Genomic DNA, 22,355 nt, shown 5'->3' with positions numbered 1-22,355 from the left:
GCTCACAAGCAACCAGCTTTTATCAAGGCATCTGAGGCTTTTAGGTGTCTTGAGCATAAAAACTAGTCAGTTGTGACTTAATTTTATCAGAAAGAACAGGTGTCCTGTTTTTACACTGGCAGACACATCTGTACCCCTAACTTCAATAAAATTTATTGTCTTGGAGATCTGATGACCATGTTGCATGAACAACTGTATCAGCAACAGAGAAAGTACTACTAACTGAAAGATTTGCTCACTAAAATCTGCAATCTAGAAGATACACATACACATTTTATTTCATGCTGCTTACATGCCAAGAAATGCCTTGAACATCTTATAACAGTTCAGTATTTTAATTTCAAGTCCTCAATTTGATCAAAATCACCCATGCGCTACAGAACTATAGCAGCTGCTATAAAGACTATCATTTTATCCATTCTCAGTGGAAAAATGGAGCTTTAGAATGTCTGTTCCCAATATACTGTACTGACAGCATGTTTGGAATTTCACTTTTTAGAAGTTTCAGCAGCAGCCTACACTGGCTTTACAAATATTTACATACCGCATTCTAAAAGCTTAGATTTCTTCCCAGAAGACATGAAAGTCTGATAAGTGTTTGCACCTTTAGATTTTGATTTGCCTTGGCAAATCAGTACCTACAGAAGACTTGTTAGCAGACTGAAACATGTTTTGTGCTTTAAACTTCAGAGATCATAATTTCAACTTCAGAAGTGTTTCCATCAGTAAGGCACACCAGACAGAGATAACTCCCACATGCTTAATCTTTATTGTGCGAATGTTGTTCAGAGCATTTATTACCCTGTGTAGACACACATTAAAAAAAAAACCAATACACTAACAGTGGCTAGATTGATGGACAACATATTAAATCTATTTGGTGGTAACTTGTATGCATGCAGTGAACTCCAGTGGTGTAGAAATCTTAGCCAGGAGGCCAGCCCAACTGGCGACCACCCAGAACATGGAGATGTACGTGATAGACAGACTGCCCACCCTCAGGCCCTTCATTCACAACCATCCGGAATCCATTGGTCAGGCCCAGGTTAGCAGCACACTTCTTGCCAACAATCATTAAATGTCCGAGAAGCTGGAGAAGAAAGAAAAAAAAAAGAAAAAAACAACCAACAGAAAACACACAAAAAGGGGGAAAGGGTAGGAAGGGAAGGAATGAGAGCAGAGAACCAATAAGCCAGTAAGTTAATTCTCAGAAATTCAGCCACTGCTCTTCAAATTGTTGCCTGCCTGCAACTAACACTTTCCAAGAAAAACTATGAGGACTGCCTATGCATAATATAGGGGGAAAATAGAACAATTGATCTTTCTCAAGCCAGGCAGTAACAGACAACAAAAGTGTCATAGAAGCTACATTTACTTAATGGTTAAAGCCCCCACTACTTCTTCTGAACACTATATATAATTCTGGTGGAAAAGAAACTTTATCTTACCATATAAAGCTTACAAAATCTTTGGGCTTGATGTTTTTAGTTACAAATGAAATATTCAGCACCTCTCAGCTAACCTTCCTTTTCTTCACCTCTGACCTGCTAAAAACCCCCAAGCCCATATTAGAGTAAATACTGTTGCATGCAAACAATGAAAACAGACATCAGGATTGTTAAATAACAAATACCAATTCATTTTGCATGGAAAATACATGCACAGATATATTTTGCTTTCTCTGGCTAATTTTACTGAAAAACCTTAACTCCATTATCTTTTAAGCTACAAGACAAGCATTAGAGTATCAGAAAACTACTTTGCCTCTTCGAAATGTCAAGAGGAAAAGGGGGACAGCCTACTACATTATGAAGTAATCAGAAGCACGGTTTGGTGTACAGAAAACCTTTAGAGTACTTACAGATTCATCAGAATCTTCTGCTTCAGACAATCTGACAATTGGCTTCTTAGGAATCACTAAGAAATGTGTTGGAGCTTGGGGTGAAATATCATGGAACGCGAGGCACTGGAGGAACAGAAAGCAAATAAAATAAAGTTTGTTTTAGAGAAAGGTAAGAGTTTCAGGAAATTAATATGCCCCACTAAATACATACTTCAGCCAGATATCCCGAACATAAGCAGCAATGTTAAATTTTCTTGAGTGATATATTATTCTACATCCTTTAACTTCTAAACACAAAACACTACTTACCAAGACCCACTGAAAAAAAAAATCACTGCTTTGTAAAGTACTGTTTAAAAGCTACAGCCTTCTCAGTAAAGCAATACGCAATCAGGTTCAAGATTTGCTACTGAAACACATGTATAACAACTAGTAAAGCTGTTGGCACGCATGCCTATAAAAAGTACATTCATGTTTTTTTAAATGTTATTTTATATTTTATGTTAAATAAAATAAACGGCAAAGAGTTGCTAATCAACTTCTAGTTATGCCTGAATATTTCCTTGGTCAAAGACAACAAGGCAATTCCAAAGATCCTGAAGTTATGTGAATGAGACCATATTAGACTTCTGTTCTGAACAGCACCAAGTATTCCAGAGTAATGCATTAAAACCAGCTTTGCTTCAGACATGCTTAAATCAAAAGAAAGGCATCACTTTTGAAATACAAAGATCTGTCTGTAGTGACTAGCTGAATCTTGACTAAATACCAAAACTACAATCAATCATACACAGCATGCATCACCTAAATATCACATTAGGAACTGCCAATAGGCAAGAGAAAATTCAGCTGTGTCTCCTAGTACAAATGGTCAACCACAGAACTGGGACTTCCAACTGGAACCTCAACAAATGCGCAGATGCACAGGAGGTACTCTGCCAGCATTAGTCCAAGATATCTCTAAATTTCCCATCCCGTTCAACAGTGTAACACCTGGCAGCAATTGGTTATGTCACAGACAGTGGATACTTAAAAACACATATACCTACATTCCTCAAAATGCTTATTTCCTAGATACTTTTCTTTGTGAATCAATAAAGTTAATTTTCTGTGCAAATATACTTCTTTTTTATTCTGAAAAGAAATGTGTCAAGAGTAAAGTTGGTGAAAAGCCAAACTCAACTTGCATCAATCTTTTATGCAAGTCATCTTCTACATCAAATCTATGTGGTTTTAGGATCTGTTTAAGAAGATAATGCCCAGCTTGAATTTCTGATGAACTACTCCTTTCTTCCAAATAGGGAAGGGCAGTAAGGATATAACTGATGAATAAAACTGTTTGCACCAAATTAAATAAATCATACTTAGAGCTGACCATTTTGTAATCAGCTTTTCTATTATATGTAGTCTCATCGAGGCAGAATGCAAATGGCCAAACTGCCTCAAAAGAATTAAAAGAGCAAAAGATTGGAAGTAAATAGCTTTCTATTATACAGAAAGCCAAAGCAGCATTAAGGGAAAAACGCAATCACAGAAATTCGTGAGTATATGGGAAACCAAATTTCATTTCAGGAAGTTTAGATTCAACTGGAAAACCAGTGATAAGGCATAATTCCACAGACACTTTGTACTTCTCAGTAGTTCCCTTTCTCTGAAGGTCAATTATTGATTAAAGACTTTCCTTACCTTTCTCCTTTAACACTTCCAGCTACCTCTAAAAAGACCTCCATAAAGCCAACAAAAGTAATTCAAGATCATCCACCAGTCAACTGAAATCTAGAAGTTCTACACTCCTGCACACTTTGAAGTAAAAACCAAATGGTGCACTGCAGGCAATGACACTTCCAGAAAATACTCCACACAAATGGCTGTCAAAGTAGTTTATACTCTCAGTGAAGTCAATGGCCTGATTCCTAATCATGCAGTGCGCACCTTTCTCTGCTGCAACCACCGCAGCTGATGAAAAAGCTCACACAGGTTTGACCCGGGCTAAGGAAAGAACACACACCTTCACATAAACACAGAGCAGTAACATAAGCACTATTTTCAGAAAGCACTGAACATTTCTAATATTCTTCAGAGCATAAGGCAACTGCAACAATTCTGCCATCTATTAAGAAAACTCCTTTTTAAGCTATGCGTGATTTTTAAGCACATAAATCTGACAAACCGCATCCTTAGCGAGTCTCTACTGAACACTGAGAATAACCCCTTTATTTCAAAAGCAAAAGGGGCTTAATGGGGCTCAGTATTTCAATCTGAAGGGCGGGGAAAACAAAGAGCTTACACCAAATACCAGCTGGATTTTGGGAATAACCGCTGCATTTCTTCTAAAGCTAATTATTTAATTTCAGCCCTAACGTGCTGCGATGCACCAGCAATCCCTCTCGGAGGTTCTCTGCCAAAGCCCAGCAGGCAGAGCTGCATAACCTCTGCGAGACTATTGAGAGGCACATCGGGACCTGCACAAGCAGACAGCTGGGGTGCTCTGCTCCGAACCCGCACGAAGGCTGCCTGCAAGTGGTAAAGGTTTCACCACTACCCTCCCACACCAGCTGCGAGAACCCTCGACCCTTGGCAAGACGCCCAATGCAGCTCCGGGGAGGGCGCAGGGAAGAGCGGGGGCGCACGGCCCGCCCTGTCGCTCTCCCGGATGCCTCCGCGACGCCCCCGGCCCCTGCACAGCGCGCACCTGCTCGTCCTCGTAGATGATGTTGGCGGGGATCTCCTTGCGGATGATCTTCCCGAAGATGGTGTCCCCGCCGGGACGCGCCGCCTGCGCCTTGCTGATCTCGTCAGCCATGGCGGCGGCTCCCGCGCGGCTCCCGCCGGCCTTCAGACCCGCCTTCCCCCACAGCCACGCCCCCTCCGCACTCATTGGGCCAACGCCGTCCCCTGGCCGTGTTCGCCCGTCTGATTGGCGGTTTCTCCCGTCATTGTCCCGCTGGTCCCCGCCCACCGCACTGCCGCGCCCTCGCTGACCCGGGAATCGCGGAGGGATCCGGCGGAAAGAACTATTGCAGACTCCGCGCAGGGATCAACGCTGCGAAGAGAAAGGCGGGGCGGATGTACAAAAGTAGTGCAGTCCCGGGAGAGGCTGTTGTGGGCAGAAGTGTTACTCATCAAATCTAACCCAAACATCTGTGTGATTTCTTGGGACAAGCTCCTGCAGACTGCACCAGGCTGGGCTGGGTTAGCTTTTCCACCAAAGTTTGCAGGTGTTTGGTGTCCTGGAATCAGGGTCCTGCAGAAGGGCAGTTTCATGTGCCAGCCCTTCGGCACATAAGTAATTTCGTAACTATGAAACAAACTAATCAGTATAGCCAAGCAGTAATTCAGAGGGCAACACAAAGTTACGCAGCTGTACATCTAGTTGTAAATGGTTTTTTATATATATCTATAACACCAGTCATTAAATGGGAGCAATGAAAAAGCAGGGGGGGAAAAGCCAACATAAACCTTAAGGAGTATCAACCAAGCTTCATTTTCAAGGCCAAGTACGAGGTCCTGCACCTGGGTCGGGGCCACCCCTGCTATCAACACAGGCTGGGAGATTGAGAGCAGCCCTGTGAGAAGGACTTGGGGGTGCTGGTGGGTGAGAGGCTGGACATGAGCCAGCCATGGGCACTCCCAGCCCAGAGAGCCAAACGTGGCCTGGGCTGCATCCAGAGCAGCGTGGGCAGCAGGGCAGGGAGGGGATTCTGCCCCTCTGCTCTGCTCTGGGGAGAGCCCACCTGGAACCTGCATCCAGCTCTGGGCTCCCAGCACAGGGAGGACATGGAGGTGTTGGAAAGAGTCCAGAGGAGGCCACAAAAATAATCAGAGTGACAGAGCACCTTTTGTATGAGGACAGGCTGAGAGAATTGGAATTGTTCACCCTTGAAAAGAAAAAACTTCAGAGTGACCTAACTTCAGCTTTGCAGTACCTGAAGGCAGAGAAGTTGTGGGTGCCTAGTCCCTGGAAGTGTTCAAGGCCATGCTGGATGGAGCTCTGAGCAACCCAGTCTAGTGAAAGGTGTCCCTGCCCATCACAGGGGCATTGGAACTAGATGACCTCTAATGTCCCTTCCGACCCAGACAATTTTAGATTCTATTATTTTCTAAACTTCACCAAAAAAAATAGATTGATTTCTCTGAAGATTTGTCTAGGTGCCTATTAATAGAGATATTTATATATATTTGTCTCTAGACAAAAGTGTTACAGGAAAGCATTTTGGAGGGAGGCAGAGAATAAATATTGCTAAGTGGCTTAAACCTAATATGGTTCCACTGCTGGTTACACAAACATGTTACAAAAAGAGCAGAATTTGTCATATATTTCTGGTAGTAACTCTGAAATAATTTATCATGAAAATCCCTGCATGAAATACCCTGAAAAAAAACTCTGATAAAGTACATAATCAATGAAATTTTATTCTCTTCCTTAGATGATGTTCTGGGATTAAGGTATTTTGACTTGTATGTGTCCTACAGATGGTATTGGAGCTTTATGACAATTAAAAGAAGTGCTTCAGGGACAAACTTCTTTGAATTATATTATTGTCCAACCAAGGTTATTCAGCAAATATATGAACAATTCAGGTGAACACTGCTGTGGATTTAATTAAAAAGTATATTTCTTTGTTAAGAGAAGACGTAAAGAGACAAGTTTAGAAGTTTCTCCAAAAAAGCAAAACCATTTTTTTCATATAGTTGACTTCAGCATATATTTTTGTCTCACCATGAAAACAGCAAATTTCATTATTTTGAATAAAACAATGAATGAATTAGACCCTCTTTTCAAAGATCTAATTCATTCATATCTGCAATAATTATTCATGGAAATAAATTATGAATAAACATCACTTCTGCTAACATATCAAGTTTCTTTATGAGTTACATAGTAAAAAAAAGTATTTAATAGATGCTTACAAGTACTATTAATAATAAAATTATTAAAATTATTGAGTAATAATTTAGTGTTCCCATATTTTAATTAGCTTACAATGTAACTGCTGTTAAATGATCAAATAGACTGTGTATTGAAGCTAGAGGTCTAGTGAGTAGTAAAGATGATTGCACAAAAAATCCTTATGCTGCCTTTAGCTAATGCTGAATGAAGTGTTAGTGAACTAAAAGCTTGTTTGTTTTCCAAGAGAATGGCAATTCAGTTTTATAGATGTACCCGGCGTGGCCATGATGTGCCCAGGCCCAGGCTTGGGTTGGTCAGGGTGTGAGCAAGGCAAGCTGTGGGGAGCTTGATGTGAGCAGCCGAGAAAGTGACCTGACTAGAGAGGGGAAATGACTGAACAGAAGAATATGCCTGTTGGATAATACCAGCAGAAAAAAAGCCTGCCAGCTTGGCAGCTGTGATCCTGAGAACCAAGAGTGTCCTTGAAAAGTGCAACTGGACTCTTCTAAGTACAGCTGGATACCTAGAAATTGGAGACATCCTGAGATACTACTGATAAGCACAGAAACAAGGAATTATAATCACAGCTTTTCTTCTGAAATGGTGAAAAAATAGACTGGAAAAGAAGATATCACTCCATTTAAGGAAGGATTCCGAACTGGTGTTGGTTGTTCTAACTGCAAGAGCAAGGAAACAGTTTTGGCAAAATAAAAACTGGGCACACCGAGGATCGGCACTGTCTGGATAGCCCATAAGGCCAATGGGACCCTGGGGTGCATTCGGGAGAGCACTGCCAGCAGTTCAAGGGAGGCGATTCTGGCCCTCTGCCATGCCCTGGTGGGGCACATCTGGAGTGCTGTGTGCAGTTCTGGGCTCCTCAGGACAAGAGAGACAAGGGGGTCCTGGAGGGGGTCTAGGGAAAGTCAGTGAAGATGGGACTGGAGTGTCTCTCTTTTGAGGAAAGGCTGTGGGAGCTGGGCCCGATCAGCTTCGAGACAGCTGAGAGGGACCTCATCAATGTCTGTGAGTATTTGAAGGAAAGGGGTCAGAGGAGGATCCAGGCTGTTCTGAGCCGTGCCCACCAACAGATCAAGGGACAGTGGACAGAAATGGATGTTTCTGAAACAGGAAGCTTCTCTGAACACGAGGAAGAACTTCTTTACTCTGCAGGTGAGCCGGTACAGGAGCAGATTGTCCAGATAATTTGCAGAGTCTTCCCCAGTGGTGATGGAACTGTCTTGATACAATCGTGTGCCATGTGCTCTAGGCTGTCTCTGCCTGAGCAGGGACGTTGGACCCGATGGGCCCGTGTGGTCCGTTCCAGGCTGGGCTGGAAGTCCCTTCTGTGAGTCCGTGAAGGCCGCCTCAACCCCGCCGGCCATGGCAGCGCCGCGGGGCCACAAGGGCGGCTCGGAACGGCGGCGGCGGCGGGCGGCCCCCGGGGGACAGCATTGGCGGCGGCACCGGCGCAGCGCGAGAGGGTGCGGCTCGTCCCTGACGGGCACTTCCGGCGGCGGGCACTTCCGGCGCGGGACGGTGCTGGCGGCGGGCGCCATGGGGAGCCGGGGGCAGGCGAGTGACACACACACAAACACACACACGTACTCTGTCTGTGCTGGGAGGCTGCAGCTTTGTAGCTTTAGTCGAGCCAAAAAACATAGACTTTCAGGACAAGAAAGATAAAAAACTAGGTAAAGGAATGTAGCGGTTTGCGCGCAAAGGCCATTGCGGGAAAAGAAAGCGAGAAGTGTGATAAACAGAGGGGAAAATACATCAGAAGCACGTGAGAGTAAGCCAGGGAAAACCAGGGACCTAAGAATTAATAAGCGCTTTCATTACTGCGGTGTAATTTCCTGTCAGTGCCTCTTTCGGGAGTGTCTTGAAGCCTAGTTTTGGGGGTGCAGTCGACAGGTATTGGCGGAGCTCTCTGTTAATGCAGGTGGCTGTAGAGGTCGGAGGCGTCTGCATTAATACATCCTGATCAAGACCATCTAATTCAGCTTTTCACCATTGTGGCTGCCGTGGTGAAAAGTTTCCAGGAGGGGTTTGGAGAAGTTGAACCAGAGAATGTCCTTGTTTGGAAGGGAGGCACAGAAATGATGGAGTCCAGCCCCTGGTCTTGCACGGGGCCATCTCCAGGGTGGTGCACACACCGTGTGCCTGGGGAAGCTGTGCAAAAGCCTCCTGAACTCTTGTCAGGCTGGTGCTCTGACCACTGACCTGGGGAGCTTGTTCTGTGCCCAGCCACCTTTTGGCTGAAGAACCTTCTCCTGATATCCAGCCTGAGTGTTCCCTGACACAACTTCAGGCTGTTCCCTTGAATCCTGTCACAGGATACCAGAGAGGAGATTGGTGCCTGCCCCTCCTTCTTCCCTTGTGAAGAACCTATAGACTTCTCTGTGGGTAGGAAGAGACCTGAAAATGGCTTGCAAATTCTTGAAAATAACCATAAAAAATTTTAGGTTTTGCCATACATGTGTTCAACATAAAACCACATGTAATATTAATCTGCTGTTTGAAAAGATAGCAAATATACAGTGGGGAATAGAAATTTTAGGATATTAGAATATCTGCAAAACAAGAAGTTTATTTGTTGAGTTTTAGTTCTGTGGGTTTACCTTCCACAGATTCATCCATCTAGGGAATGGTGCAGTTAAAGGCAACATGGCTCTGTTCATTTGCTGGGTTTTTTCTGAGTTACAGCCCTGTGTTTCTTCTATTTCCTTCTACAAAATACTTGGAATACTAATTGTGAGAGAAGTATTATGAAGTACTTGGAATTGTGCCCTCTAGAAATGCCACAACATGATAGGAAGTACTAGAAGGAGCTTCAAAAGGCATATTGTTTTCAAGATTATTTTTTTCTGGTGCTTGTCAGAGATTCTTTTCAGTCTGTGACAGACACCAAAAAAGTCTCATAACGACTTGAGAGTTTCTGTGATTCATTGCAGTCTGTGTGAATGATCTACCAAAACCACATGGCTGTGAGCTGTGATTCTCTGAGGGTTTTATTTTCATACGTATTTACATACATATTTCAAACATATGTGTCTGCTCTACACTGTAAATCCCAACTTTCTGAGTGTTTGCTTTTACTGAAGTGTTCGTTTGCTGACCTGGAGTTGTATTTAGGGGAAGGACTTTGCTTTGGTTTTGCCACACCACTTGTAGAAGAATTTTATGTGAGAATACTTCAGCCATTTCTTTTTCTATCTTTTTCAATAGCTAGAGAATATGCACTGATGTAACCTTGATAATTCCTTCAAGTAATTTGACCTTTACAGTTATTCCAGTTCTGTTGGGTTTGTTTGACATTGGCACAATTACTAATGCTTATGTCCATGTATTTTCAGGATTTTAATTCCATCATGCCAAATAATTATTTAGGAGGTGGTGCCAGCATTTTAGGGTAATTTGAAATATCTAGACCTCTCTAAGATTTTCATGACATCACATCAGCTTTGGCTGCAAGTGTTTTAATCAGGAATTTAAGTAAAACCTCTTAGATATTGATTCTTTATCAAATTCTGTACTGAATGGAAAGAACATGAAATTTATACCAAAACATTTTGAATTGTAACATGTTCATTTTAACTAACAATCCTGCTACTAAATAAGTTAATTCTATTGATGTTGTATTGGCAGGTTTTGAAGCTTTTTAAGTTGTTACACAGAACACGGCAAGAAGTTTTTAAAAATGATACCAAAGCCCTTGAAGGTGAGATAGTTCTTTTGTGTGGTGTGTGCTTATCTGTATTTCATGGAACTTTCTTCTTGGAATACAGAGAAAGATAATTCTTAACATAATCTTTCTTCAAATTACTCCCATAATTTCCAAGTAATAATTGGGAAAACTTTTGTGTCCATAACGAGATATCCTTTATTTTGAAACAAAAACATAGTCCTTATATTCAATCAACTAACACCAACAACCAATATTTTGGAAGGGAAACATTTCTTTTTAAAGTGTTCCTGATCTTCTTGGGAGATATTTTTCTTTCATTTGTTTTTTTTTAACTTCTCTTCAGTCCAGCCAGAGCATAGTTAGCTGTACTAATTAATTCTCTATGTGTGGTTTTTCCTCAAGGGATTAATCCTGCTTTTTTAGTACCTTGTGTATGCAATACAAAATGCTAAATTGAGAATCTTATTTTATTTGTGTACCAGTCAACTTGAAATATGACATCATGTGAATTATATGGAGGTCTTTCATTGACATACTTTGATCAGAGTGTCCCAGGACTGTGCCATAAAGGACTTAAGATGCTTAACTTTGGGGCAGTGACAAATTCAAAATACAATTTTTGTTCACTCTTTAGTTTTTTGTTTGCTTTATTTAGCTGCAAGACAAAAGATAAATGAAGAATTCAGAAATAACCGAGATGAGACATCTGAAGAGAAGATTAATGAGGTATTTTATTGCTTTCTGTTGTTTGGGGTTTTTTCCCACTTCACATATGAATATTTAGAAATTAGTCTTTTGCTTAAAGGATCTGCAAACCACTGTAAACAGATTGAGACATCATGAAAGCCAGGTAAATATATAGATACCGCAATAGTATTAATACTGTGTTATAGAATCTTGTACATACAAAAGTACATAAGTAGAAAGTGTGTTCTGATAGTTCAATATGATTATTTCGAAGTTTATAATAAAATTTTATGAGATAATGTATGAAGTAGCGATTTTCATGTAAATATTTTATACTTTGCTCATGATACCTACCTGTACTGTGGTCTGTACACCTAACTGTACAGGTTAAATGTACCTGCTCACTGTTGTTTAGGCAAACAGAAACAAACAGACAAATTAAACAACCTGCTGAGTTACTATCACAAATGACTCAGCATCTTTGTGGAAGGCAAAAACCAGCAAAATTATTATGATTTATTGCAGTATAGTATAGATGTAGTATATCTTAATTATATTACAGGGATTTTTTTACTTCTTCTTTCCTTACCATGCATTAAAAGTGGAGCATTCTGTTAATTCATTAAGTTAGTTACCTTTGCCTTAAAACTTTTTGCTGAGCCACTTTTTTCTGACAATTACTCTGAACTGAAAGGGAACTAATGTGTTTTAGATAATTTTAGCGATTAACATCCTGCAGTCTGAGTAACTTAGTCCTTGTCCTTCAGCCTTTATCAGACTGTCCTTACATTGTTACTGGGCACTGGTTGGAAGAAAGTGCCATCTGTCCCTTGAAGAAATAAAATGAAAACCTTTTCCTCATGCCAGACACAAAACAGTAATGTAAATAGTTCTGACCTTTTAGTTAGGAGTTCCTGAATTTCAGCCTCCTGTAATAATACTCAGTGTTTGTGTTACCACTGTCTGATTAGCTAAGTTACGTGTTCAGGGTTGGTTTTTTTTATAGATGTACAGGAAAAAGATTTGCTGCAATTCTGAAATCTGTATTTGTTTTTTAGGCAACCTACAAATTACACATATGTGACTTTTTAATATGGAATAGTTGATATTTGATTAACTGTGTCAGTGAAAGAAATACCAGACTTCCATCGCAGCTACACACTCCTAGAATATCACAATAGCTGTCATATTTATTACACGTACACACTGAAAAGACTTAGTTGCAGAGGAACTGAACCAAGTTTTATACAGGACTTGAGAATGTTTGAGCACTTGCTTGCATGAATGTGATGCTGCTAATGTTCTGCTTTGGACAGCAACTAAAAAATGGAGTATTGACCAGCCAGAATAGAAAACTACATATATATTCTAATGTGACAACAGGTACTTGTATCTGTATGTACTTGTACATGTCAAGCTTGCGGTGACTTAAGAAGATCGAGGTAACTGTCTACAGTATCAGAATGAAAAATGTGGTAGCTGAATCTAATGCACCAGTTTTTGTTCAGATCAGGAGTGCACTTAGAAAGTTACCTTTGTTAGTTCCACTTCCTGTGACTTTTCTTGTTACGTAAAGTGTCAGACCAACTAGCAGAATTCCCTAAAGGTGAATCTGAAGAGGAAGCTGCGCTTCAGGAGCATGCAGCCTGGCTGCTAATGGGGTCTCAGCAGGGGGAACTGAAGGGTACTTGCTCCAAGCCCTTAAAAGGGAAGAGCATGAGAAGTGCAGTGTGGATGGCAAGTATTGAGCCCTAGCCTTTGGAAAGGTCCACTTCTGTTGATACATGCTGCTTCCTAGTGTGAGCATGTCTCCTGAAGTGTCTCACTTGAGCAATTTCCTTACTTCTGACACAGATATCAGGCAAACAAGTGTTAGGCTTCTCTTAATGGTGCAGCAAAGCTAGCAAGGGTGCTGCAGCTTATCCTCTTAGTGAGAGAAGGAATTCTAGGCCTTTTGCCGAATACTAATACCTCAGGTAGTCTTTAGGTAGTGCCTTGTTTCTGCACAGTTCTACTGTGAAAACTCAGAATTCTTAATTCTTGTCATGTTTCGCCCTTGTTTTTGTCTCCTTATGTCAGGAGCAGTAGCGTTGAAAGAATGAGATTGCCCTTTCACTATGGAACGTTGAATGTTATTGAGGCGTGAGTGAGCGTCTTTGATCATTGGAAACTAGTTAATTGGTTTTGTAGTTGCATTTCACCTTATTCGTTTGCAGTTTTAATTGGATACGTAGTCATATGTACTGGTGTATGTTACTGAGCCAGAGTTTCCCTCGCTGTATGCTCCATGTCAAACACATCAACATGTAAGTTATTCCAGGATCTCCAAGGCAAAAGCAATGTATACATTGTACATAAGAGCAATGTATACATTGTACATAAGTAACTGAGTAGTAAAACCGAATTATTTTATTATTTGAATAGCTGTCTGGTATTGAAAATATCTTCAGAAACAGTCACATGTAATTCAAATTACTCTCTTGTTCCTCTCTTCTTATTACTAGCTTCTTAAAATTGCTTCAGATGTTGAAGTGATTCTCAGAACTTCTGTTATTCAGGCGGTTCACACAGATTCTGACAAAATCGGTGAGTAAGCCTGCATGCTAAAAAGATACTTAAATATGTTACAGTTTAGAAAATAAATATAGAATGTGAAACTAAGGAAAGGGATAGTGAGGCAAATAGCCTGTTTGTTATTCTCTGGCAAAATTCTTAATGTAAGCTATTCATCAATGTCACTACCTAGGACAGGTGAAGGTTTCAAAGGTACAAAGTTTCCATACGAATATTTTGAGGTATGGAGGCTGGTAGAAAAGAGGCAGTGATTATTTTTAATGTCCCTTAACTAACTGTAACTATTAGGAGGGTCAGCAGTTAGCTAGCCTAGTCAGCATGCATGTACAGGCTGGTCAGTCAGCATACATCCAAAGGCAATAGCCTCAGTACCTGTCTGTAGGTGCTTGCTCTACCAGACAGGGAGGAGCTGCCTGAGGAGCATTAACAAGTGCAGTATATACACTGACCATAGAAAAGCTTTTTCTTTGAGGATTGAGTGTTCATTTCCAAAACTTTTTTCCAACAATTTCACTTTCGGGTTATACTGTGTAAGGTGTGTGACATAGCAATTATCTCAGTGCAAAGTCTATCAAATTTTGAAATCCTGATTCCTGGTTTAAAAGTTCTTTAATGTTGCAGTCAAAAAGAGAAGTAGTAGGCAGGGTCAGCATACAGCTGTGTGGTAAGAGAATACAAAAAATCTTCAGCTGTGTACATAGTTTCCTTTTACTTCTGTTTAGTGTTGTCTGGAAAGTTTTGTACCAATTTTCAGTTTTAGGTTTGGTAAAACATTTAACTTTAAAACAGCGGTTATAATCAAGGCCAAAGATAAGTCTGGACCAATGTCAAGTCTTCCATGATGATTCCAGGCAGATAATAGTTGAAGAATAGGAACAGACAAAGTGAATTTGCACCTCTTTCAGCTGTTCACACCTGGCAGCTCTTCCTGAGTCAGGGATGTTTTCTGGTTTAATTATCTTCAATGGGCTTCTCTTCAATTGCTTTTCATTTTCATCAAGCTATTCATGAATTTTTAAGCCCTTTATTGCCTCCTTTTTGTTCCCTTCCCCCATGAAACAGCTCTCAGAAACAACAGGTGAAAGCCTGTGATTATTCTTGCTATTCACTGCACACTGTGGGCAAGGAGGCATTTTATACACACAACAATGACGCAATAATGTTTTCTCTTTTGTTTTCAACTGGATTCCTGCTAATAGTCACTGCTAATTCTAAATTTAATTTTTGGCTGCCAAGCATACATATTATGTACTTATTTTTACAAAATTGTACTCATTAAACTCATTAGAGTGGTCATAATTGTTAGAAACAATGGGGATGTCCCCGATGTTCCAGATGAAGCGGCACCAGTTCAGTGGGTCACATGCCCCCTTTTGTCCTGATTTTTGTCCCTTTGGATTGGTTTCTTTTTGTATCCTTCATTTGCATGAAGGTTAAGGCACCTGATTGGCCCATTACAGTTCTGTCCAGGCTGGCTTGTTTTGCCTGGGGAGTGATGCTCTTTACATAGGTGTGTTATGGTACCGTTGAGTACTGTATTTCTTATAACTACCCTTTTAACCCATAACCAAACTAACAGTACATGCTTAACAATTATGGCTTCTTAATATCAAAATTTTCAATGCTTATAAAAGAAGATGGGAAAACATTATTGTAGCCAGCTGAAAGTAAAATCTTAGTATGATTTTGTCTTAGATATCTAGATGCTAGATAGATGCTACTTACCACAAGTTCAGATCCTCATTTTAGTAACTGAATATTTTGTTTGTAAATGTAAAAACACCTTTAGAATTTGAAATAGTATTTTACCAGTATTTTCCAGAAGATTATAGTCTTACTGTTTTGTTTGGGTTTTTTCTATTTCAGTACTCATACCCAGGAAAGATCTGCTACAGGACAACACTCCCTACTTAGATATACCAACAAAAAAGCAAGAATCCTGAGGAAGTACTTGTTGCGGTGTGTTGCAATGTCCTGTTTTAAACTTCCGGGTCCCTTCCCAGGTGTGCCTATGCCTCTCTCCCTGCCCCCTCGCCCCCTTGCTGAGTGAGCCCTGTCAATCAGGTTTAACATACCAGCAAGGCGTCATGTGGTTGGTCGATTTCAAAGGATGCTCCTCAGGCCTGGGGGACATTGGCCTGTATAGGTGTCCCTAGTCCCTTGAGACCCTGCCCCTTTCACCTGGTTGGTAGCTCACCTGTCCCCTCCCCTTCCCCTGTCCCTGAGCTTATAAGGTTAATCAGACCATGCGGCCTCTATTCTGTTGGAGGAGTTGCTCCGGTTCAGACCTCTGTAACCATGGAATAAACATCTGGCAACCCTCCAGCAGAATCCTCTCCTTCTCTTCACCATCGCCAGAAGCTCTCTCTCCTGAGGTAAACGGAGTTCCTGACAAGCCTGGACTTGCACCAGTGCCCCGCTGCAATCTCCAGCAGCCAAGGTATCTCTGGGGTAAAGCACTACAGAAGCCACCTTTGGCTCAGCAGCGAGGGTCACACTGACCCAGGCACAATCTAACTGGTTATATTGGGATTCCTATTCCAATATACTCTTACCAGGAAAAAAGAGACTGAAATCAACTCAGTGATTTTATTGAGTTCTGGGATATCATCATGCACTTGTTCTGTGGAAGATAGTAATACTTTCACAGAACTTAAAAGTACGCTCATGAATTGTGTTACTTCAGCCAGGAATGTTTCTGATTACAGCAGCTCTCAGACAGAGATTGTTTCCCAGCAATCCAGAGTTTTTCAAAGCTATATAAAAATTAAATTGAGTGCTGAATACTAATAATACTTATTTTTGAGTTTATTGTCAATCATAAGTTTCTTTGAAGTAATGAAAAATCATCTTGTGGTATTTAATGTTAAATTTATGCTTTGTACGTAAGGCATGATTTCTGAAGTTGTCATTAATTGTACACTAGTATACTGTGATGCTTGAGAGCATTCGTAAAGGTTTATCTGAATAAATTATTTGTGTTTTACAGACAGGAGAGCATGTTTAGTGTATTTTTTCTCTCAGACACTTTGGAATGAGCCAGAATGTTAGGGGTTGAGTTCTCAGGTGACAGCAGAAGAGAACCTAGATACAACATAACCTAAGGATGTTGGTTTATGAATTTGTGGTTTGTGTTTTAACTGGTAATCATTGAGTGACTGAGGCATTTTCCAAAGAAAACGGCCTTGCTGTTTAGTTGCAAGCGAACTCGCCTAGAGTGAATATACGAAAAGTGTAATTAGTAAGCCCTAATAATTTGTATTTTTTAAAGGATACTTCCTTGTTTCTTGTGGAATTCACTGCAATGATCCATTCACTTCCATTTTAATTGGAAGGAGGTACAACTGCAGTGATACATAGAATCTTTTCTTCATGAAATTGATAACAGGCACGACCCTAGGATCTAAGTACCTCACACAGGGGTGAGGCAGTCTGACAGTACATCGCACCTCATGAGTCCTGCTGTACCTGTTAATCTCAGTCTCCAAGATGTCAGAATTGCCAATGTGCATGTGTGCTGTTTAGGCTTGACTGGCTGATTAAATCAGAAAACTAGTGCCTTCATCCAGTCTCTTTTTCTCACAAAGCATGTCAATATGACAAGTACTCCTTTCTTTAAAACTGTTGCCTCTGGCTGCGATGGCCAGGGCAGCCAGCAGGAAATACAGCTGTCAGTAACGCTCTTTGAATTGCACTGATACTCCCTGCACTGTAGCTAAAAGGCACTAGGCATGTGATGGGAGATAGAATTAAATGGCTGAAGTTCTTGCCATTTGTTGTATTCTAGTGGCTATCACTACAAAACAAATGTCTGTCTGTGGGGGGTGTCCTGTTCTAGGCCCCTGGTATTGTTTACTTCCTAAGGACTATGTTCTATGTCTGGTTTCCTATCCTTCTGCAGCCTGCCTACAATGACTTTTTTTTTTTTTCCTGTAAGGGGCATGAGAGAGTCATATGCCAGAAAGAGAAAATACAAGGTAGTTGCAACTGTAAAGAGAAAGGAGAGCATTGCCTCAGGTGAAATGACTAACTTTTAAGCAGAAGTAATTAAACAGGGGTTTGGTAAGACTGGGAAATTATATAACCATTAAGGTTGACATCCCATGGCATGTTGGATTGGGGGCAATTCACTTCTTATAGCCACTTCCTTAGGTTGTGGGTGTAGTCTTGGAGATTTTATCCTTCAGATTGATTTTATAGAACTGATGCCTGGTAAGTCTTCACTCTTTCACTACAAATGCAGAACCGTATTGCCCATTACCCGTGCAAAATAGGTAGTAAAAGACTTCACTGATATCAGTGGTAGATGGTAGTCTTCTATATGCTCTTCAAAGAAGCCATAAGTGGAGAAATTTGTCATGTGACTATTGTTTTGATATCGTTCTGCTGTCATGTGTTCCAGGGTTTTATTTTTAGTAAGAATACATCAGTAGAAATAAAGTAGGGAAGTGTCAACTTACAGGATCAGGCTTGCGATTCAACAGGCATTTGTGTCCCTCATCTTACATATATCTTGAATACTCAAAAATACAGAATGAGTCACTTGAATAACATACACAACTGGTGAAAAAAGTACCTTGTAAAAATAGGTGGTACAGTTAATTGGTCTTCAGAATTAATGTTTTTACACTCCTGTGCAGTATCTTTATGGTGTGTGCATTAACATTCCATGTTTCTGCTGTCCTTGTGCATTCCTGGCAGCAAAGACAAACCAAATTCTGCAGTGTTGAGATGAGAAAAATCAAGATAATACAAAAAAGACTATTAACATAAGAGGCTGACAGGCCTATTCCTTGCTCTTATTCAATGTGATCTTAAATAGGAATCCAGGGGATATCTAAACCAGGGTAAATTGGAATCCAAATATGTTACTGAGCCTAAAAGTGTCTCATATTTGGTTGCTGTCGAGGCCCGGTAGGTGTTCACTTTCTTCAGATTTAACTTTTCAGTCTTGAAAAAATCTCACAAACCTGCATAATGAGCTGCTGCTTATTAGGGTAGTTAAAGGCTTCTTCATGCTAGTTGGTCATAGTGACTATTCCTCTTCCCCTTATTTCATGCTTACCTGCTGATTTGCATTCCAGAATCCAGCCATCACTCCAGTTTTCATTTCCCTTTTTAATTTCACTCTGGGTAGGAATCTGTTCTTGATATTGCTAGGATTGTGTTTATATATATATATATTTATTCTTTTTAAATTAATACAAATAATAAAAAATGAAAAGGAACTATTGTTGCAATCTCTCTTTGCAAAGGTTGAAGTCTTAGCTGAAACTTTTCAAGTTATTATAGGGGTTTTCACTTAATGGCTTAGGAGGGGAAAAGGGTTTTCTGTTTACAACAGAAACTAGTTGAATAGGTTCACAATAACACAATTCCATCACACTTAAGTTTTTTAGGTTTACTGGAATTATAATACTAGCAGAATTTTTAAAGCAAATGCATGTGCCTTTCCTTCTAGAGTATGTATAATGAATCATAAAAGATATGCCTTAAAGGTAAACAGTTCTTTAAACTCTAGTTTTATTATGTCTGTATAAAAAAAACAACATAGAGCTCTTCTGCAGGCAGACAGGAGGTGCTCTTGGAAAAGCCTCGGTGCTTGTTCAGATCTGCTAGAGCCCAGCTGCCAGAGCCAAGAGGTCAGTGTGGTCTGACCAGCAACTGTTCAGACACTGTTGCTGTGCAGGGTGTGTCCATGACCTGCACAGAGACACCGGCAGTGCTGCTTAGCAAGAACTGGGCTTGTGCAGGCGAGTTTCATGTCTGCTCAAGGTAGTCACATGTGTGCAGAATTTGGCAGAACAGATGCCACCTTGGTGATTCCATGTAGCAGATTCTTTTGTGCTTCAGCTTTTGGCTTCCGCTACTGGAGATGCAGCTGTTGGAGCCTTCTGCCTTGGAATTCTCTTTTACAAAGTGTTGACTTCATATACACTGTAGCTTTACTGAGGGCATGAAATACATCTGAAGAGTATTTCCAATTTAAACACTAAGTTCTGGTCTTGTGCTAACCACCTTTCTCTCTTCTTTATTTAAGAGTTTCAAAATAAAAGGTTTCTTCAGTCATGTTTTTCTGCAAGGTTAGGATAGGGATCAATCATGGTGTAAGTATGTTTTCTATAGCCTGATGTTCATAAAACACAGGTGATAGATTTAATGTATTAATTGCTTTGGTTTGTGTGGGTAGGATTTTTGTTGAACTCTTAACAGTTTCAGGTGAAACAAGGTGTTTGTTCTAATGTATCAAGGGAAAATTAATCCCCTTCTCTGCTCCTGTGCACTTTGGTAAAGGAAGCATTTAGTTGCTAATTTTACAAGGGAGTGCTTTTAAACCACAATGCGATTTTACAAAGAATTGATCTGGAAGTAGCATTAAAAGTTTAATATGGAAAGGTGGCTTGTACCTTCCCTAAGGAGCTGAGTTCTCAGTTTTTCAGCTAACATGGTATCAGCAAACCTGTGGCAACTTCAGTGACATAAGCATTTATTCTTTTTCTTAGAGGTCCTGCCAGCTGAAGGAGCTGAAGTAATCTGAATGCTGCATAAAATTATGAGCCCGGTTTGTATCACACTGGACTTGTAAATACAGTTTCAAGTACTGGCAGTACTTTAAACTTCCTTTACAAAAGGAAAAGAAATATTGACAATTGAAAACTAAAAATAAAGGCTGACCAGCTTACAGGAAGAGCAGAGACCTAATACTTCCCAGCTTCAGATAACTCTTTCCAAACTACTTGCAAAATTCAGTCCTTACATTTGAAGTTTGGCAGGCTGTCAAATATTTGATCTTTAGTTTTATGGGAAGATAATTATTTAAAACAAAGCACAAAGAGGAACACAAATTGAGTATTAAGGTTGGTATTTGGTGTTAAGGATATTGAGGTGCTGGAGTGTGGCCGGTGCAGGGCAGCAAGGCTTGTGAAGGGTCTAGGACACTTAACTTATGAGGAGTTGCTGAGGTAGCTGGGTTTGTTTAGTCATGAGGGGACCCAGGGGAGACCACGTTGCTCTCCACGAAAGGAGAGCAGGAATCCTGAAAGGAGGCTGTGGAGGCTGGTCACTTCTACTGTCCCTGCAGTGAAAGAACCTGAGGAAATGGCCTTCAGCTGAGACAGAAGAATCAGATTAGATATTAGGAAAAAAAAAATTCACTGTTAGGACATGTCAGGCATTGGAATAGGTTGCCCTGGGAGTTACCATTCCAGGTGGAGTCACCATCTCTGGAGGTGTTTAAGAGGCATCTGGATTTGGTGCTGGGTGATATGGGTTAGTGCTTTAGGGGTTACAATGGAAGTGCTGGGTTGATGGTTGGACTTGGCAATCCTAGAGGTTTCTTACAACCTAGATGATTCCATGATTTTACAGTTATACATGTTTGATATTTTGATAGTCCAAATCTAGTCATCTTTGAGGGTAAAGTATATTTAGCTTCTTTGAGGACAAATCTGTGGCATAGATATCTAAATACCTAATTCTGTTGAAAGACTTCACTAGTGAAGTTTGTGTGTCTTGGCTTTTTTTTTTTCTGCCAGTGAGAATAAGTCTGCAGAGAGGAAAAGAAAGGAAGGTCATGTCTTTATACTTTGAAAAATAGCAATAAGTTTAAATAATTTGCTCTTTTTAGAAACAAATATTTCCATTTAGTTAGAGCTTCAGTAATCTGGTTTGCCTCAAGATGTTGGTGTAAAAGCACCTACTTTTCAAGTTATGCTTTCCTTTTGTTTGTGGTGTGTCCTTCAGGTTTTTCATCTCATCTACACAAAAGGCCATGGCTTGAGTCCAGGATTAGTCAGGATTAAATAAACAGCTGGTGAAATGATGGCCTCTTGAGCCTGGGGGAGAGGATGGCATGCTTTGTGTTGGGCCATAAAAGTGGGAAGATTCCTGCTGTCACAGCTGCTGCTGTAACAGTGGCTGCCCTGCTCTCTGAGGCCAGTGGCTGTGGGTGAAGGCTGACTCAGCTGCCCTGAAACCACCCTTTCCAGCTGAAAGTCATCTCCGTAACTAAGCACAGGGATTTTGTCACTCTGCTCACTGTGCACCAGAACTGTGCTAGTCAAAACAAGCAGTGACCTGTACAGTACTCTACACTTCCCCCTGCGAGCTTGTAAAGGAAAAAAACAAAAAGGTCATTGCAATGCTTCCTTACTGTTCCAAGTGTGCATTTCTTAAGTGTTCTGTTGCTGCCCACCTGCACATGAGCCAGCACTGCTGTTGCCTTGTGGATTTTTTATCTGTCCATTTGTGTGTTTTGTCCTTGGGAAGGCCACTATCCTTTGCTTCAGATTTACTCCTGATGCTCAGAGATACATTCTGAAGTCAGTTTCTTGGAGGGTTTTTGGCAACTCAGCACAAACTACCCATGAAATAAAAGGTTTTTTAAGGACAAGGGAGGAACAAACCTGCATTTTTCTCACATAGCTGCGTCTATCCGTGTCACAAGGGGAAGAGCGTGGCTTTCAGGCTGTAATGCCCTTGGATAATATTTCAAAGGCTACATAATATATATAGTAACCTTTGTAGCAGTTTGCATTGTTATTCTGTAACATATTACACTGTATCAGCGGAAGAGATCTCCGATATAGTACTGAGAACTGAGAACGAATGAAGAAGGAATTCTTACCTACCTGAACACAGCCCCTGAAGGAATTTCCCTTTAATATTAAGAATAT

General features: G+C 40.7%; 2 protein-coding genes across 2 annotated transcripts; one reads left to right on the top strand and one right to left on the bottom strand.

Annotated features, from left to right (window-relative positions):
• Positions 1 to 746: 746 nt before the first annotated feature.
• On the bottom strand, positions 747 to 4,689 carry HINT1 (histidine triad nucleotide binding protein 1). The gene is made up of 3 exons (XM_064735717.1): positions 4,536 to 4,689; positions 1,862 to 1,966; positions 747 to 1,090 (listed from the first exon to the last, which is right to left on the bottom strand). The coding sequence occupies exons 1-3, from the start codon at positions 4,644 to 4,646 to the stop codon at positions 926 to 928; spliced, it is 381 nt and encodes a 126-aa protein (XP_064591787.1). The 5' UTR covers positions 4,647 to 4,689; the 3' UTR covers positions 747 to 925.
• Positions 4,690 to 8,243: 3,554 nt separating this feature from the next.
• On the top strand, positions 8,244 to 16,675 carry LYRM7 (LYR motif containing 7). The gene is made up of 5 exons (XM_064735643.1): positions 8,244 to 8,306; positions 10,380 to 10,452; positions 11,075 to 11,145; positions 13,611 to 13,692; positions 15,547 to 16,675. The coding sequence occupies exons 1-5, from the start codon at positions 8,289 to 8,291 to the stop codon at positions 15,621 to 15,623; spliced, it is 321 nt and encodes a 106-aa protein (XP_064591713.1). The 5' UTR covers positions 8,244 to 8,288; the 3' UTR covers positions 15,624 to 16,675.
• The last annotated feature ends 5,680 nt before the right edge of the window (positions 16,676 to 22,355 follow it).

The sequence above is a fragment of the Zonotrichia leucophrys genome, chromosome Z (genome assembly GCF_028769735.1).
Source record: "Zonotrichia leucophrys gambelii isolate GWCS_2022_RI chromosome Z, RI_Zleu_2.0, whole genome shotgun sequence".
Classification (NCBI taxonomy): domain Eukaryota; kingdom Metazoa; phylum Chordata; class Aves; order Passeriformes; family Passerellidae; genus Zonotrichia; species Zonotrichia leucophrys.
The sequence above is the reverse complement of the archived record's forward strand: the minus strand, read 5'-3'. Positions and strand labels throughout refer to the sequence as shown.

Excerpts from the sequence above, each read along its gene's own strand:
- HINT1 (XM_064735717.1), bottom strand. The coding sequence starts at position 4,646 with ATGGCTGACGAGATCAGCAAGGCGCAGGCGGCGCGTCCCGGCGGGGAC. Across the intron at positions 1,967-4,535 it reads TCATCTACGAGGACGAGCAG|TGCCTCGCGTTCCATGATAT; the intron begins GTGCGCGCTGTG and ends CTGTTCCTCCAG. Across the intron at positions 1,091-1,861 it reads CAGAAGATTCTGATGAATCT|CTTCTCGGACATTTAATGAT; the intron begins GTAAGTACTCTA and ends TTTCTTCTCCAG.
- LYRM7 (XM_064735643.1), top strand. Across the intron at positions 10,453-11,074 it reads TGATACCAAAGCCCTTGAAG|CTGCAAGACAAAAGATAAAT; the intron begins GTGAGATAGTTC and ends TGCTTTATTTAG. Across the intron at positions 13,693-15,546 it reads CACAGATTCTGACAAAATCG|TACTCATACCCAGGAAAGAT; the intron begins GTGAGTAAGCCT and ends TTTCTATTTCAG.